The sequence below is a fragment of the Polyodon spathula genome, chromosome 4 (genome assembly GCF_017654505.1).
Source record: "Polyodon spathula isolate WHYD16114869_AA chromosome 4, ASM1765450v1, whole genome shotgun sequence".
Lineage (NCBI taxonomy): Eukaryota > Metazoa > Chordata > Actinopteri > Acipenseriformes > Polyodontidae > Polyodon > Polyodon spathula.
In genome coordinates this window covers 62,474,401-62,487,309 of record NC_054537.1, presented here as the reverse complement: position 1 = coordinate 62,487,309, position 12,909 = coordinate 62,474,401, and the positions used below count along the sequence as shown (strand labels likewise).

At 36.2% G+C, this 12,909-nt stretch overlaps 1 protein-coding gene across 2 annotated transcripts in view; it reads right to left on the bottom strand.

Annotated features, from left to right (window-relative positions):
- LOC121314713 (oxysterol-binding protein-related protein 10-like) overlaps nucleotides 1–3,018 on the bottom strand; it is a 125,155-nt gene extending 122,137 nt beyond the window's left edge. Inside the window, exons 1-2 of one of the 2 annotated variants that reach the window (XM_041248281.1) lie at nucleotides 2,846–3,018; nucleotides 2,487–2,685 (exon numbers count right to left, since the gene is read on the bottom strand). In XM_041248281.1, coding sequence (XP_041104215.1) covers nucleotides 2,487–2,685; nucleotides 2,846–2,870 — 224 coding nt within the window. In that variant the 5' untranslated portion in view covers nucleotides 2,871–3,018. Of the gene's footprint in view, nucleotides 1–2,486; nucleotides 2,796–2,845 lie in introns of those variants that run through there. The other variant, XM_041248280.1, reaches the window with a different exon arrangement.
- Between the last annotated feature and the right edge of the window lie 9,891 nt (nucleotides 3,019–12,909).

Sequence of the window (12,909 nt, the reverse complement as noted above, 5' to 3'; positions counted from 1 at the left end):
ACACATCAGTAATTATCCATGATGTGGTACAGAACAGAAAAGCCAGAGCACTTATGTTTTCTGGTTTGGTTGGTTTTTTTTGTTGGTTTTTTTTTTTTTTTTTTTTTTTTTAAATCGCTCTTCCTGCAGTGATTTAGAGGACACATCTCAAACCCCAGTGAACTAGAGAGTCCATTATAAAAAGCTGTCAGGATGTTAACAATGAAAAGAGAAATAATGTACCTGTAACTTTAACAGTTGTAGTAATATGTGCAGACATATAATGGTGTATTATTTGGAAACCCGCTACTTAGTCTAATGTGGTATGGAAATACTCCTAAGGTTCTGCTGTGTAAATCAACAATATCCAAAATTGTAAGCAAGTCTTTTAGAATTAATTCACCTCTCATTAGTGTGACATTGTCCCTTGTTCTTTTGTAGCTTTTGTTTAGTTTTCTAAACTTTTTTTCTTTTATCCAGCCACCAGACTATTAATTCACTGTTAATGTTGAAAAATCACTGTAGTAAATTGCTTTACTCTAGCTACAAAACATCATATTATAAAGTACAATCAACTACTACCTATATATATATATATATGTGCATGTACAGTACATAAATAATATTTTCTAAATCGCTAGATGGAATTACACTTAAATCACTCCATGAACAGCAAATGTCTTCTAATTGTACATCAAAGCCATTGAAAGAACAGACAGTATGTGTAAATTAGTGCTGTACTAAAAACATAATTTGAATGTGCTAATCAGCAGGCTGCACAATCTTACAAATTGAACACTGCATGTATAAAAACATTTATGAAAATGTTAAGAATTCAGATTTCTACTGTAAAGCAGCAGGGGTGTAGAAATTCACTGGCCCAGTTCCCAGTTCTGTTATGCAAGTATAAATACACTATTGAGATGTGAAATTAAAACATATTCACACTTTCAAAATAATCCACAATTACCACACATTATAAACATGGATGGGGCATTTAACCATTAAAAGTCTCACCCTAGTCACTCATCTGCAGACCTTCAAATCACTGACCTATTGAAAACAGTAGCCACTGCTGCTGAGCAGCTGACCAGCAGAGTGTTATATGTAGAAACCGTATGGCACCCAGAAGGTATATAAGATCCAAGACAGAGCTTATGGAGTGCAGTCTTAAAAGTAATTCTGACTTGAAAAGTTGTTTATTTAGAAATAAAATTGAATATTGTTACTGGACTAACTTTTTCCATGTCATAAAAAGGGCTAGGTCGATTCTATAAAAACTCTATTTAGACACATTTTTATCAATTTACGTTAACACAAAGTCATACATGGTAATGGCAGAAAAACTAATTTCTAAGTAGATGCAGAACCTGTGGATTTCCCCACGGCTGAAACCGAGATTTTGTCTTTGGTTCTGCCAGATACAGAAGCACCTGCCGCTTGAGTGTGCCTGCAAACCACACCTCCATCAGTCAGACCTACAGATCTTGCAGCAGAGAGCTGCAGCTATTTTCATATTGCACAACACGTCATGAATCCATGAGCCAAGTAAAATAAAACGGTTATTTTATACTTTAACAAATAGGGTCCAATGTTTGCAAAAAGTTAATCAGTCTGTGATACAGTCCAGTTTGTGTGCGTTGAACATTGCAGGTATTATTATTACAAGTAGTTTTTCTCATAAAAAAATCACAATATTGCACTATAAACACCTACCATGTACACTGCCCTATGGCAAGACTTGTTTTCAAAATACCATATCCATAATGTGTAATGTATTAGTAGCAAAGTGAACTGACAAACATATTGCACAGCGTGTCCTGATAATCCACAAGCGTGTGAACCACGCAATATGCTGGTAAATATACTGAGAAACAAAAATAAAATAAAACTACATACCAAAGGACAGCTGCCCAGCTAGTGCGGGGATTATGAACTTTTTGACTCATGGTATCCGTAAAACCCTGATCCTTACGAGAATGTTGCAGCTAAATTCGAATAAAAGATATTGGTACAATAGCGCTCAAGGTTATGTGTTTCTTACTAAAGCTTTTAATGTTTTTAAGACAAGCTAAATTAATAATTAATTTCACCACCAACTGACATTTACTGCTATGAACTTTTTTTTTTTTTTTTTTTTTTGCAATCCTGCAGATTAGTACAGCGAAGGTTTGTTGCCCAAAAAAACGTGTTAAGGAATGAATATTGAAGTTATGTCTACTGTATTAATAATATTCTCTCCCTATCAATCTAGTTAGTATAATGTATGTCCATGAAATGTATGTGCTATCCCTTGTTTTGGAATCAAATACCACCACCAATATACGCACATCACGTAACAACCCATCCAGGTATCTGTCCATGAAAAACACACACATCCACGTGACTCACTAATTGTGTTTTAACATCGCTGTGTTTGAAATGCATAGTGCCATGGGTCTAAGTTAAATAAACTTTGTATTCTTATTACGTCAAAAAGAACATGTATTAATATCGGATATTATTACCTGTTCTGCCATCCCTGCAGCAGGTTTGTGTATTTACTCAACACTCCTTCCAGCTGCTGCCTGTGTTGGTGCTGGACACCACCGCTGTTCCCCAATCCCCCAGCCCGGCTGGCAGCAACTCCGACAGGGCTGCCAACCGATCCCGAGCCGGGGCTCTGAGAACCACTTCTCCCGGTCTTCCTCGTAGAATTTCCTCGCTCTGAGAATGAAGAAGACCCCGAGCTTGTTTTATTAGTCACGGGATGCGAGCTGCTGAACGCAGCCTTCTCCATTATTTAAATTGGACGAAGTGAATATTTATATTCATAAGTAAAAAAAAAAAAACTAGTTATCATTATTGAATTAAAATCAAAACAAACCTAATGTGGAATATGTCGTATCCATATTTCTCCGTCCTTTTGCCTATGTATCTCCGTCGGTTGCTCTCTCGGTCATATTTCCAGTTACACTTACAGCCAGAACTACCTAACCACTTTCTCGCTGGTGCGGCTGCACTACTCTGGAAATCTCCAGAGGTCACTCCTTTCGCTTCTCAGCCAACCCGGATATTAGAGTAAAATAACCAGCACTTCCAAACACGCCACCCTCAGCTCAAACCAGAGAGGCGGGGTATACAATATTTGGGGCTCGCGTTAAGGAAGGTCAGCCAATTGCAGGTTCCTAATCAGATAACGACTGAATCTGCGAATTTGTTCAGGAACTATGCGATCGTCAACGGTAGCAACATTGCAGGTTTTGGTGGTAGAAATACCATTAGAACTCAGGAGGGTAGGATATTATTAAATATTACATATTGGAGTAAACTTAAGGCATTGAGTATGGATCATCCAGTCAGAAATTGTGTAAACGAAAACTGATATTGGCAAAAATGAAAACAACTTACAGAAATTATAGATAAGAGCAGTTGGGAATAAGTAATTAAAAAAAAAAACAATTAATATGTGAAAGGGAAGAAGAGAGCATGTATACAGATGGATCAAAGATCCAATGTCATGAACAGCGGCAATGGCAATATACCCGAGATGGAGTTTTGTAGAATGGAAAGATTATCTGATCACCTATATATATATATATATATATATATATATATATATATATATATATATATATATATATATATATATATATATAGCTGAACTTCTGGCTGTACTGACTGCATTGCCCTCGGCATTATTGTTTGCCATACATAATGCGATGGCAATAAAACCAGATAGAGTAGTTCTGTTTACTGTTTCTTTGAATTCACTGAATATTGTTGAGACAGGGAGTGGAGTCAGGAAAGACATTGCATTTGATATTTTAATAGCATTAAATGAATGTGCAATCAGACATAGACATTATATTAGCATGGGTACCAAGTCATTCTAACAAAACAAAAAAATCACTGAATTATGGCAAAATCAATGAGAACACAATCCTAAGGGAAGGCTTTATTATGGTGTGCAGCCAAAGGTTAAGATTAGGGAGTGAAACATTTAGAGGGGAATTGAACAAGGCAGAACAAACTATAATGAATAGATTGAGAATTGAGCATTGAGTCAGCAGTTTTTTAGAATAAGGAAACATGTAGATGGATTATGTGGAGATTGTCAAAGGTTGGAAACTACAACATTATATTTTGAAATATAGTAAATTCAAACAAAGAGAGGTGTTAATAAATCAGTTGAGTGCATTAGAGGTGGATAATAAATTAATGCATAGTGGGTAGGGTAAAGGAAAACAAAAATTGTAAGAACATAATATAATACAATATATTCAGTCTCTTGCATTTTGTGATTCTGTACAAATGTATCAAGTATCACATCTTATGTTGATATATCAACACCTGTTAAACCATCTTTCTGTTCCAAGCCTTTTTTTACCTTTTAAACCCAAATAATTTCTTGTACTTTGTTTATTTTCACAATAGACATGCCTAACATGAATTCCGTCATGCAAAGCTGTAATTTAATTTCAATGTATGAAATTCAGTTATAGACATCAGTCTATAGTGCTGTTGCATGCCGCTATAGACTAATGTGATTTGTTTTACTTCTCTGGCTAAAGGAGACCCAGATGTCAGATTTACAAAATGTTTGGATAAATATATACAATATTTAACAATAGCCTATACATAATATTTGTTGCAGGCTTTGTATAAACCCCCTCGCTCAATTATTTTATATTGTGATACTTTTCCACATTAGATGCATGCTTTATACTATAGTTTTCTTTTTAGGGTTTTAAGATACTGGTCTATTACTAAGCACAGTGTAAGTTTGATATGACATCACTTAAAAAGCAAATAAAAATACATCAGCTTTGAAGGCAGAAGTGTACAGGTCACTGACTTAACATGGGGAATTTACTACATGGGTGTGAATTCAGGTGGACATTAGCGCACCATACAATTTGACATTAGTCAGCCAGTTTCACGCACTGCTAAACCAAATGTCTAAGAATTAAACATAAATCTTAGACAACAGATTTTAAACATTTTTGCTTTTTACTTTATTTGCTTGCTTATGACACACTGAAACCTATTACCTTCAGTATGGCATGTGTGCACAGAAATAATGCATTCTCAGGGAGCTATTTCAGTGGGAACACGACAGATTACAAAGCAGAGGAAACACACACACAATAAATACATTTTACAACCACCAGCATCAAAACAACAAAGCCCACATAATGATGATACAGAACTTTTATTATTTAATATAAAAAATACAATATTTCAAGGTAACTTTTTTTTTTTAAGTACAGAAACATATTTGCGCCACAGAGAAAAAAATATTTATTTCATTATTATGAGATAACATTGCATTGTTTCGCAACAAATATTGCGTTATTTCGCAATAATGTTGGGTTGTAATTATTGTATATGTTCCAATAGTCTCAGTATGAGTGTCTATCATGGATGTGCACCAGTCAGCAGTTTGATTTGATGCGGATGAGTTGAGCCAGGTAAGACCTCATTCATTTTAATAGTGATATGTAAATACTACTAGTTTCACTGAATGCAGGAAACTAATAGTGAGATGAAATAGAGCAGGTTTTGAGGATATTATATACAAAATAGGCTGCATTATCTCTTTTGTTGTTTTGTGAGGGATAAAGGCCCATGGGCTATACATATTCAAAAAGTGTTTTCCACAAATACAGTTAGCATTATTTTTTCCGCAGATTGTAAATGTTGACATAAGCTGTAAAATGAAAGAATGCCTTACTCACACACAACATCTGTGAAATAAATCATATGAGCTGTGACTTCTTATATTTTAACTTTTGTTTTATTTTATTCCTTTTAATGTTAGTTAATATAGGCCTATATTTTACCCAATAGAACAAAAAGACAAAACTATCATGTAAATATAGTGGAATTGTCATGTTAAGCCTGTAGCAGGAATATAGCTGGTTTCACAAAAGTACATCTTAAACGTTTAACCTTTTCTTTATATGCCATGGACTTACAAAACTAACTGCACAGGCTACATTTGTTTTAAAGCATTTATGTAGCCAAACAGAACTGGTTCAGTAACATATTCCTTTACGTTTTTTGTATTTATCCTGATTTAATATATTTGCTGTAAGGGTAAATACACTCTAATTGAAATATTTATTATCATCTTTCTAGTGTACATACATGTGTTTTGAACTGTGCACTATTCCACTGTGTTTTCTTTACCTTTTGCTCCGTCCTTGTAATGAAGGGCCTACAGAAGGCTTTCCATGGTTTCCGATGTTGCTGAAATTGCAGTTTCATATCATGAGCAAAGTATCACAAAATTAGTATATTTTTGAAAACTGCTTTTCACATGAAAAAAACTGGTCTATAAAAAACTGGCCCCAGACCAAATCTGCCACATCGACCTAATGGCAGACTAGATTTCAATGGTGTTGTAGCCCCAGGTTTGTAGGTCTAATTTGCAATTGGTGGGTTGGTCAAAGTTTTGATTTGGTCTTACCCAAGTTCAGTGATGTAGTCAAGACCAAACTTACCGAGACCAAGACCAAGACCAAGACCAAACGTATCGAGACTGAGATAAGACCGAGACCAAGACCAAGACTGAGACCAAACGTATCGAGACCAAGACCAAGACCGAGACCAAACGTACCAAGACTAAGACCAAATGTACCAAGACCAAGACTGAGACCAAACGTACCAAGACCAAACGTATCGAGACTGAGATAAGACCGAGACCAAACGTACCAAGAACAAACGGATCGAGACTGAGATAAGACCAAGACCAAACGTACCAAGTCCAAGACCAAGACTGAGACCAAACGTACCAAGACCAAACATATTGAGACTGAGATAAGACCAAGACCAAACGTACCGAGTCCAAGACCAAGACTGAGACCAAACGTAGCGAGTCCAAGACCAAGACTGAGACCAAACGTACTTGGACCAAACATATTGAGACTGAGATAAGACCAAGACCAAACATACCGAGTCCAAGACCAAGACTGAGACCAAACGTACCAACAGCAAGACCAAACATATCGAGACTGAGATAAGACTGAGACCAAACGTACCAAGACCAAGACCAAACGTACCGAGTCCAAGACCAAGACTGAGACCAAATGTACCAAGAACAAATGTATCGAGACTGAGATAAGACCAAGACCAAACGTACCGAGTCCAAGACCAAGACTGAGACCAAACGTACCAAGACCAAACGTATCGAGACTGAGATAAGACCAAGACCAAACGTACCAAGTCCAAGACCAAGACTGAGACCAAACGTACCAAGTCCAAGACCAAGACTTAGACCAAACATATCGAGACTGAGATAAGACCGAGACCAATATATTTTTGCTGTGACCAACCTTGTAAACTAAATACATTTTTGCTAGAACAACAACGATAATAATAACTTTTTCTTTTTTGAAAGCTGTTTTTCTTTTAATAAACAAAATAAACACAACAAATGTAACAACTGAAAAATTTGTTCTATTGACTTTTTCCAGTTCCAATCAATTCACTTAGGAATACACACCCTGAAAAGGTGTATAAAAACATTTACTGCAACAGATGGCTGTGAGCTAGAAGCGGATGCTGCACTTAGCTTCAGGAGCATGAATAGAAGGATGTTTTCGCTTAACAAACGTGGTCCTGTATTTACTGATCATTCTCATGTCAGTAAAACCACTTGGGGCATTAATATTAATGACCTTCACAATTAAGATTTTATTACAACAATTTTTTTTTGGCTACAAACTTAAAATTATGCTCCAAACATGCTATATATATATATATATATATATATATATATATATATATATAATATATATATATATATATATATGGTTGTTTTTCATCTACTTACAATCTACATAGAATTTTGTGTAACCTTTGTGTTACAATGCTTGCACTTTGCCGTCCATTTATTGTTATGTTCATCAATTTAAAAATTGATGTAGGCAAACTGAATGACGGCGGCTGCTTCCATGCCATTTCAGCTCATAGAGAAGAGAAACCTGTGAGGTCTGAATTTGTTATGGAAACTGTCTGTAGCTATGTTTCCATCCAAAAAAATAAAAATAAAAAATGTGCTAAAACGTATGATGTGTATGAAAAAAAGGACAACAATTGAAACTGCAAAATTCGGTTACATTATATAGATATATATATATATATAATATACTCACACACACAAATCACATGGAAATAAGAATCAAGTACAGTATTCATGTAAATGCACCACATTACAGGTTGCATGTCGAATAGTAAATGTTATTCATGGACATTGAAGTATGTAATAACGTCACCCCCCACCCCCACTATCATAAATTAATAATAATATATAATAATAATAATAATAATAATAATAATAAACTTTTACTTTATATGGTGCCTAAATGCAAAGCAACTCAAAGCGCTGTACAGTTTCAAACACGGTAGCAAAAAACGTAGCACAAAATGCAGGTGCACGGACATATTTTATTTTCGACAAAAACAGTGATACATAATTCTAAATTTAAAACCTAACCGTGCCAATAAATCAAGATACATTTTTGGTTGTTATATGTTTTAAATAAATAAGAGAAAAATAATATACTTAGCCTAATATACAAACCAGGAAATTCCTAGATTAAACAGGCTCCAGGCGGGAGGGTCCTGATCAAGACTTGACAGATATGTACAGATAATACTATTTCTAGGCGTTTGTGTTGCTGACACAATTTTGTTAAAGTAACTAATATATTACAGGAAATTTATTTGCTGTCAGGAGGAAAGTTTGCTTATTTAATAGCTGTCAATGTATAAAAGTGAGAGCATTTTGAAGGATAAAAAAGGATATATGATAATCGAGGAAATAAAATAATCTCGAGAATGTTTATGAATAAGACCAATCTGCGTGCTGCCTGCTGTCAAGACCAAGACCCAGACCAAGAACCGACGTGCCAAGACCGAGACCCAGACCAAGACCTTAAAATGTGGCCTAAATAATCGATTAATTACATATGTTCTTTCATACTAATTCTTTTTCACAAGAACAGTGCGATGTTATTCATTGTATTATTAATCTAGATGGTACTATGCATAAGACTATTTGCCCACAGATGTGTACTTCATGCTCTAAAATGGATGACAAGGCATTATCTTTATATTTCCCTTTGTATGGTGACTGTCTGGCAGTAGTAGACTTCTGCAAGAGACAGACATTTCAGCCTCAAGAGAAATCCAGAAAATGTATTGATCAACCCCCAGTACCACTTTTGGTCACCTTGCATGTGAGACATGGACAACTGATTGTCCGCACACATTAATCAATCAATCTTAATACTATTAAGGAAATACAGTGGTTAGTGTTAATATTAATTTTTTTTATGAAACACTGCTCGTGTAGACCTTTACGGCCCTGAATTTTCACTTATTCTTTTTATGAACAATTTCAGAGGATTTTTTAAGGTAAAAGTCTTTATAATATTGTTTTTCACCCAATTTTTCATGTAAATATCTGGGAAAGTATTGTTGTACCTTTTCTAATTATATTTAAGAATGGTATTACATGGTACCAGAGTTTAAATGAGTTTTATCATTAAAAAAGTAATATTTCTTATTACTTTTTTCTTATTACTATATAAAGGAGTATTTTCATGTATTCAAGTGAGTCAAATGTTTGTTGAAATTCTGTTAAAAATGCAACTTCCTTTTTTGAAAAAGCATCAGATCTCAGTCTCACATGACAAAACTTCATCTTAGATCTCAATACTGTTAAATTTTCTACCCTGGATGCAATGTTTCTTCACCACTGTCTAGAACAGGGATGTACGGAAGCTTATTACCACCACAAGAAAAATATATTTATTGCAATATTACAAGATAACATTGTTTGTTACTTTGCAATAATTATTGTGTTACTATGAGAGGTTAACACCTAAACTCACATCCCTATACTGACACTAAAATGTGACAACATTAGTTCTGTGAAAATTATGCATCTTAATGCTTGCATATTTATGTTTAAACGTGAAAAGAAAGCTACAAAAACAGCTTATTATTGTCTGCTTTTTTATTTTTCAAATTTTGCAAGTTTTTGGAGCAGCTCTTATTCTGATAAACAGACAGACATAAATGACACCTGTTTTTCAAAACTTTTAATCTGGATAAGTGATCTGGTTTTATTTTATATTTTGTGTTCCATATTTCAGTTATCTGTAGTTTTGACATGTGTTTTTCAGAAAATGCCACTGCTGGATTACTTCTAGCCACATTACAAATAATTGCTATTATGAAATCCGTTTTGTTTTTAAAGGAATCTCGATCACAAAATACAGGATTATATATATATATCACTTGATCCAGATTATGTTTTGAAAAACCGGCCCCTGCAGACCATCAATACATACTTTGAGCTTCGGTTAGGACAAAAGCAAATTTAGTCTTGTTTGACCCATACATAATTATGGTATAATTCTCAGCTGTCAGACTTTGCAAAGGCACCTGCAGAGGTTAAACCTGTATTATCGAAACAACAAGACAGATGTTGTGGATTTAGCCATATTCCTTCAGCAGGAAATTATTAAATCTTCATGGATATGGGTGGATGCATACAAAAAGTGAGGGATTGTCACTGCATCGCATATTCTATTCTAATGCAAAATACAAAAACACGGAAAGCCATCTGTAGGCCCTTCTTTACAATAAGGACATAGCAAAAAAAATAACAAAAACAACGCAACAGTGCAGTTCAGAATACATGTACGTGCAATAGACAGATGATGACAAACATTTCAATTCGAGTGTATTTACCCTTACTGTGAATACATTCAATCAAGATAAATACAATAAACTGAAAGAAATATGTTAGGCCTATTGAAGTGAAAGACAGCCAGTTCTGTTAGGCTACATAAACAAACAAGCTTAAAAACAAACATAGCCTGTGTAGTTAGTTTTGTAAGTCCACGACATCAGGAACTAACGCAGTGTTATCTCGTAATAGTGCAACATATATATTTCTTTCTCTCTAGCGCTAATACATTTCTGTATGGATGGGCAGCTCCAGTTTTCGAGGGCCAGGTTCCTGCAGGTTTTATAACTACCTTTCAGTTAGCAAATGATTGTGATCTGGAAAAAAAAACAGGTGATTATACAAATAATAACTTTATTTAAGTAATTAAGAGCAGAGGTAGAGTGAAACCCTGACAGCCCTGCAGGACTGTAGCTTTTTGAACTGTTTGCTTGATTAGCTCAGTTGGAATGAAAACCTGAAGACACAGGGGTGTCCTGAGGACCAGGATTGAGAGACCCTGCACTGTCGCCCATGTGTTCAAGGTTTTTACTTGCAAAGTTACAAAACCAGTAATAAATAACTCAGGAGGTTAGTTTAAGAACTAATTTAAACCCACTTAAGTCAATACTAATTTTGTGTTACTAGTTATGTATGGACTGCGCTTGAATTAATGATTCAACTTAACCAAAATCCCAACTAAAGATTCTTGGTTCGATGTGCATATTTTTACCAGTGGGTGCAAAGTCTACTGTGTATTTGTGAACAGCATTGATCATGCAAGGAAAGAATATACATTATTTTGAAATGTTTGTTACATAGGTGAAGAAGAACATGTGCAATGTTGCAGTTTTGAAATGAGTACAAAGGTTTTATTTATTTAGGAGAGGCTTTATTTGTTGTTTAGGAAATTTTCCACTGACCAGGGTCCATTTAGATTTACTTCAGATCATCAAACAAAGCACGTCTCTGAAAATAATGTATATGTTGTTGTGGCAAAGTGCCCGCCCCTGTGTGTATTTTCTGTTATATGTTGCGTGTTAATGTTGGTGTATAGTCATGGGTACAAGGGATATAAACGGGTCTGTGTAACACAAGTGTTTAAAATGTATATTTGTATTTAGGCACGAGGATTGCACAGCACTTCACATGCAAGTAAAAAGTAATAATATGTGAGCACGGGGAATTGCACTTTATTAATTCACATGCAGTTGTACCGCAACACCAATTGAATGATTGATTCGCAATCGAGTCTCGGTACAGCTTCATAAAAGCTGCTTGTTTTCACCCACTCTGGGTTGTGTGTTCGGTGAGTGGAGAATGGGATTGGAGACGGAGGTAATTGTGATAATTGTAAGAAAAATAGAAGCTCACCGTGTTTGTCTGTGTAGTCCGTTTTGTTTGTCCATTTATTTTGGCGAAAGTGCCGTGTCCTGTGTTTTTGTTTGTTGCAACCTTTTTATTTCCTGACTGTCTGTTCAATTATTAATTGATGAGGGAGACCATTCGCTCAGCTCCACCAAACTCCACCTCTCTTGTTGTTTATTTCCTGGCTCTGGTCTGACGCCACCCACTCCAGCCGTTTTTGTGACACGTGGTTTTAGAAGTGGGATAACAGCGCCTCCAAGCCTCAGACCAGGGATACTGCAGGTAGAAAATTCATTAAAAAAAAAAATGGGATGGGAGGAAGAAAGGCAGCCATGGCGTAATCGCCACGAGGAGTTGAAAGAAGGAGGGGCTTCATGGTGTGCCTCCTGCATGGAGTATGGGCACCTCCGGGAAGTTTGCCCCTATGAAGACCCGCTCTTTTTGAAGGCCCTCGATCACGGAAAGGTGGTGGATACGGAGGAGTGGCTTCGCCTGAAGGCCACGAGACCAGTCACAGAAAGGGGAAGAAGCGAATGCCAGCTCCACAGCCAAAAAGAGAAGAGTCGGTGCATCCACCACCCAAGAGGGAGGAGCCTGTGCTGGTTTTGCCTCCAGAGCCAGAGGGAGAGGAGCTGTCTCCAGCGCCAGAGGGAGAGGTCCCACCGCTGTCTCCAGAGCAGGATGGAGAGCCGCACCAGTCCCCTGTAACAAGGATAGACTACACACTGCTCCCACCTCCGCCGCCAGGAGACTACACACCTCTGCCACCTCCATCGGCAGAAGCAGAACAGCAGGAGCTGCCTCTGCCTCCACCACCTCCACCGGCAGGAGCAGAG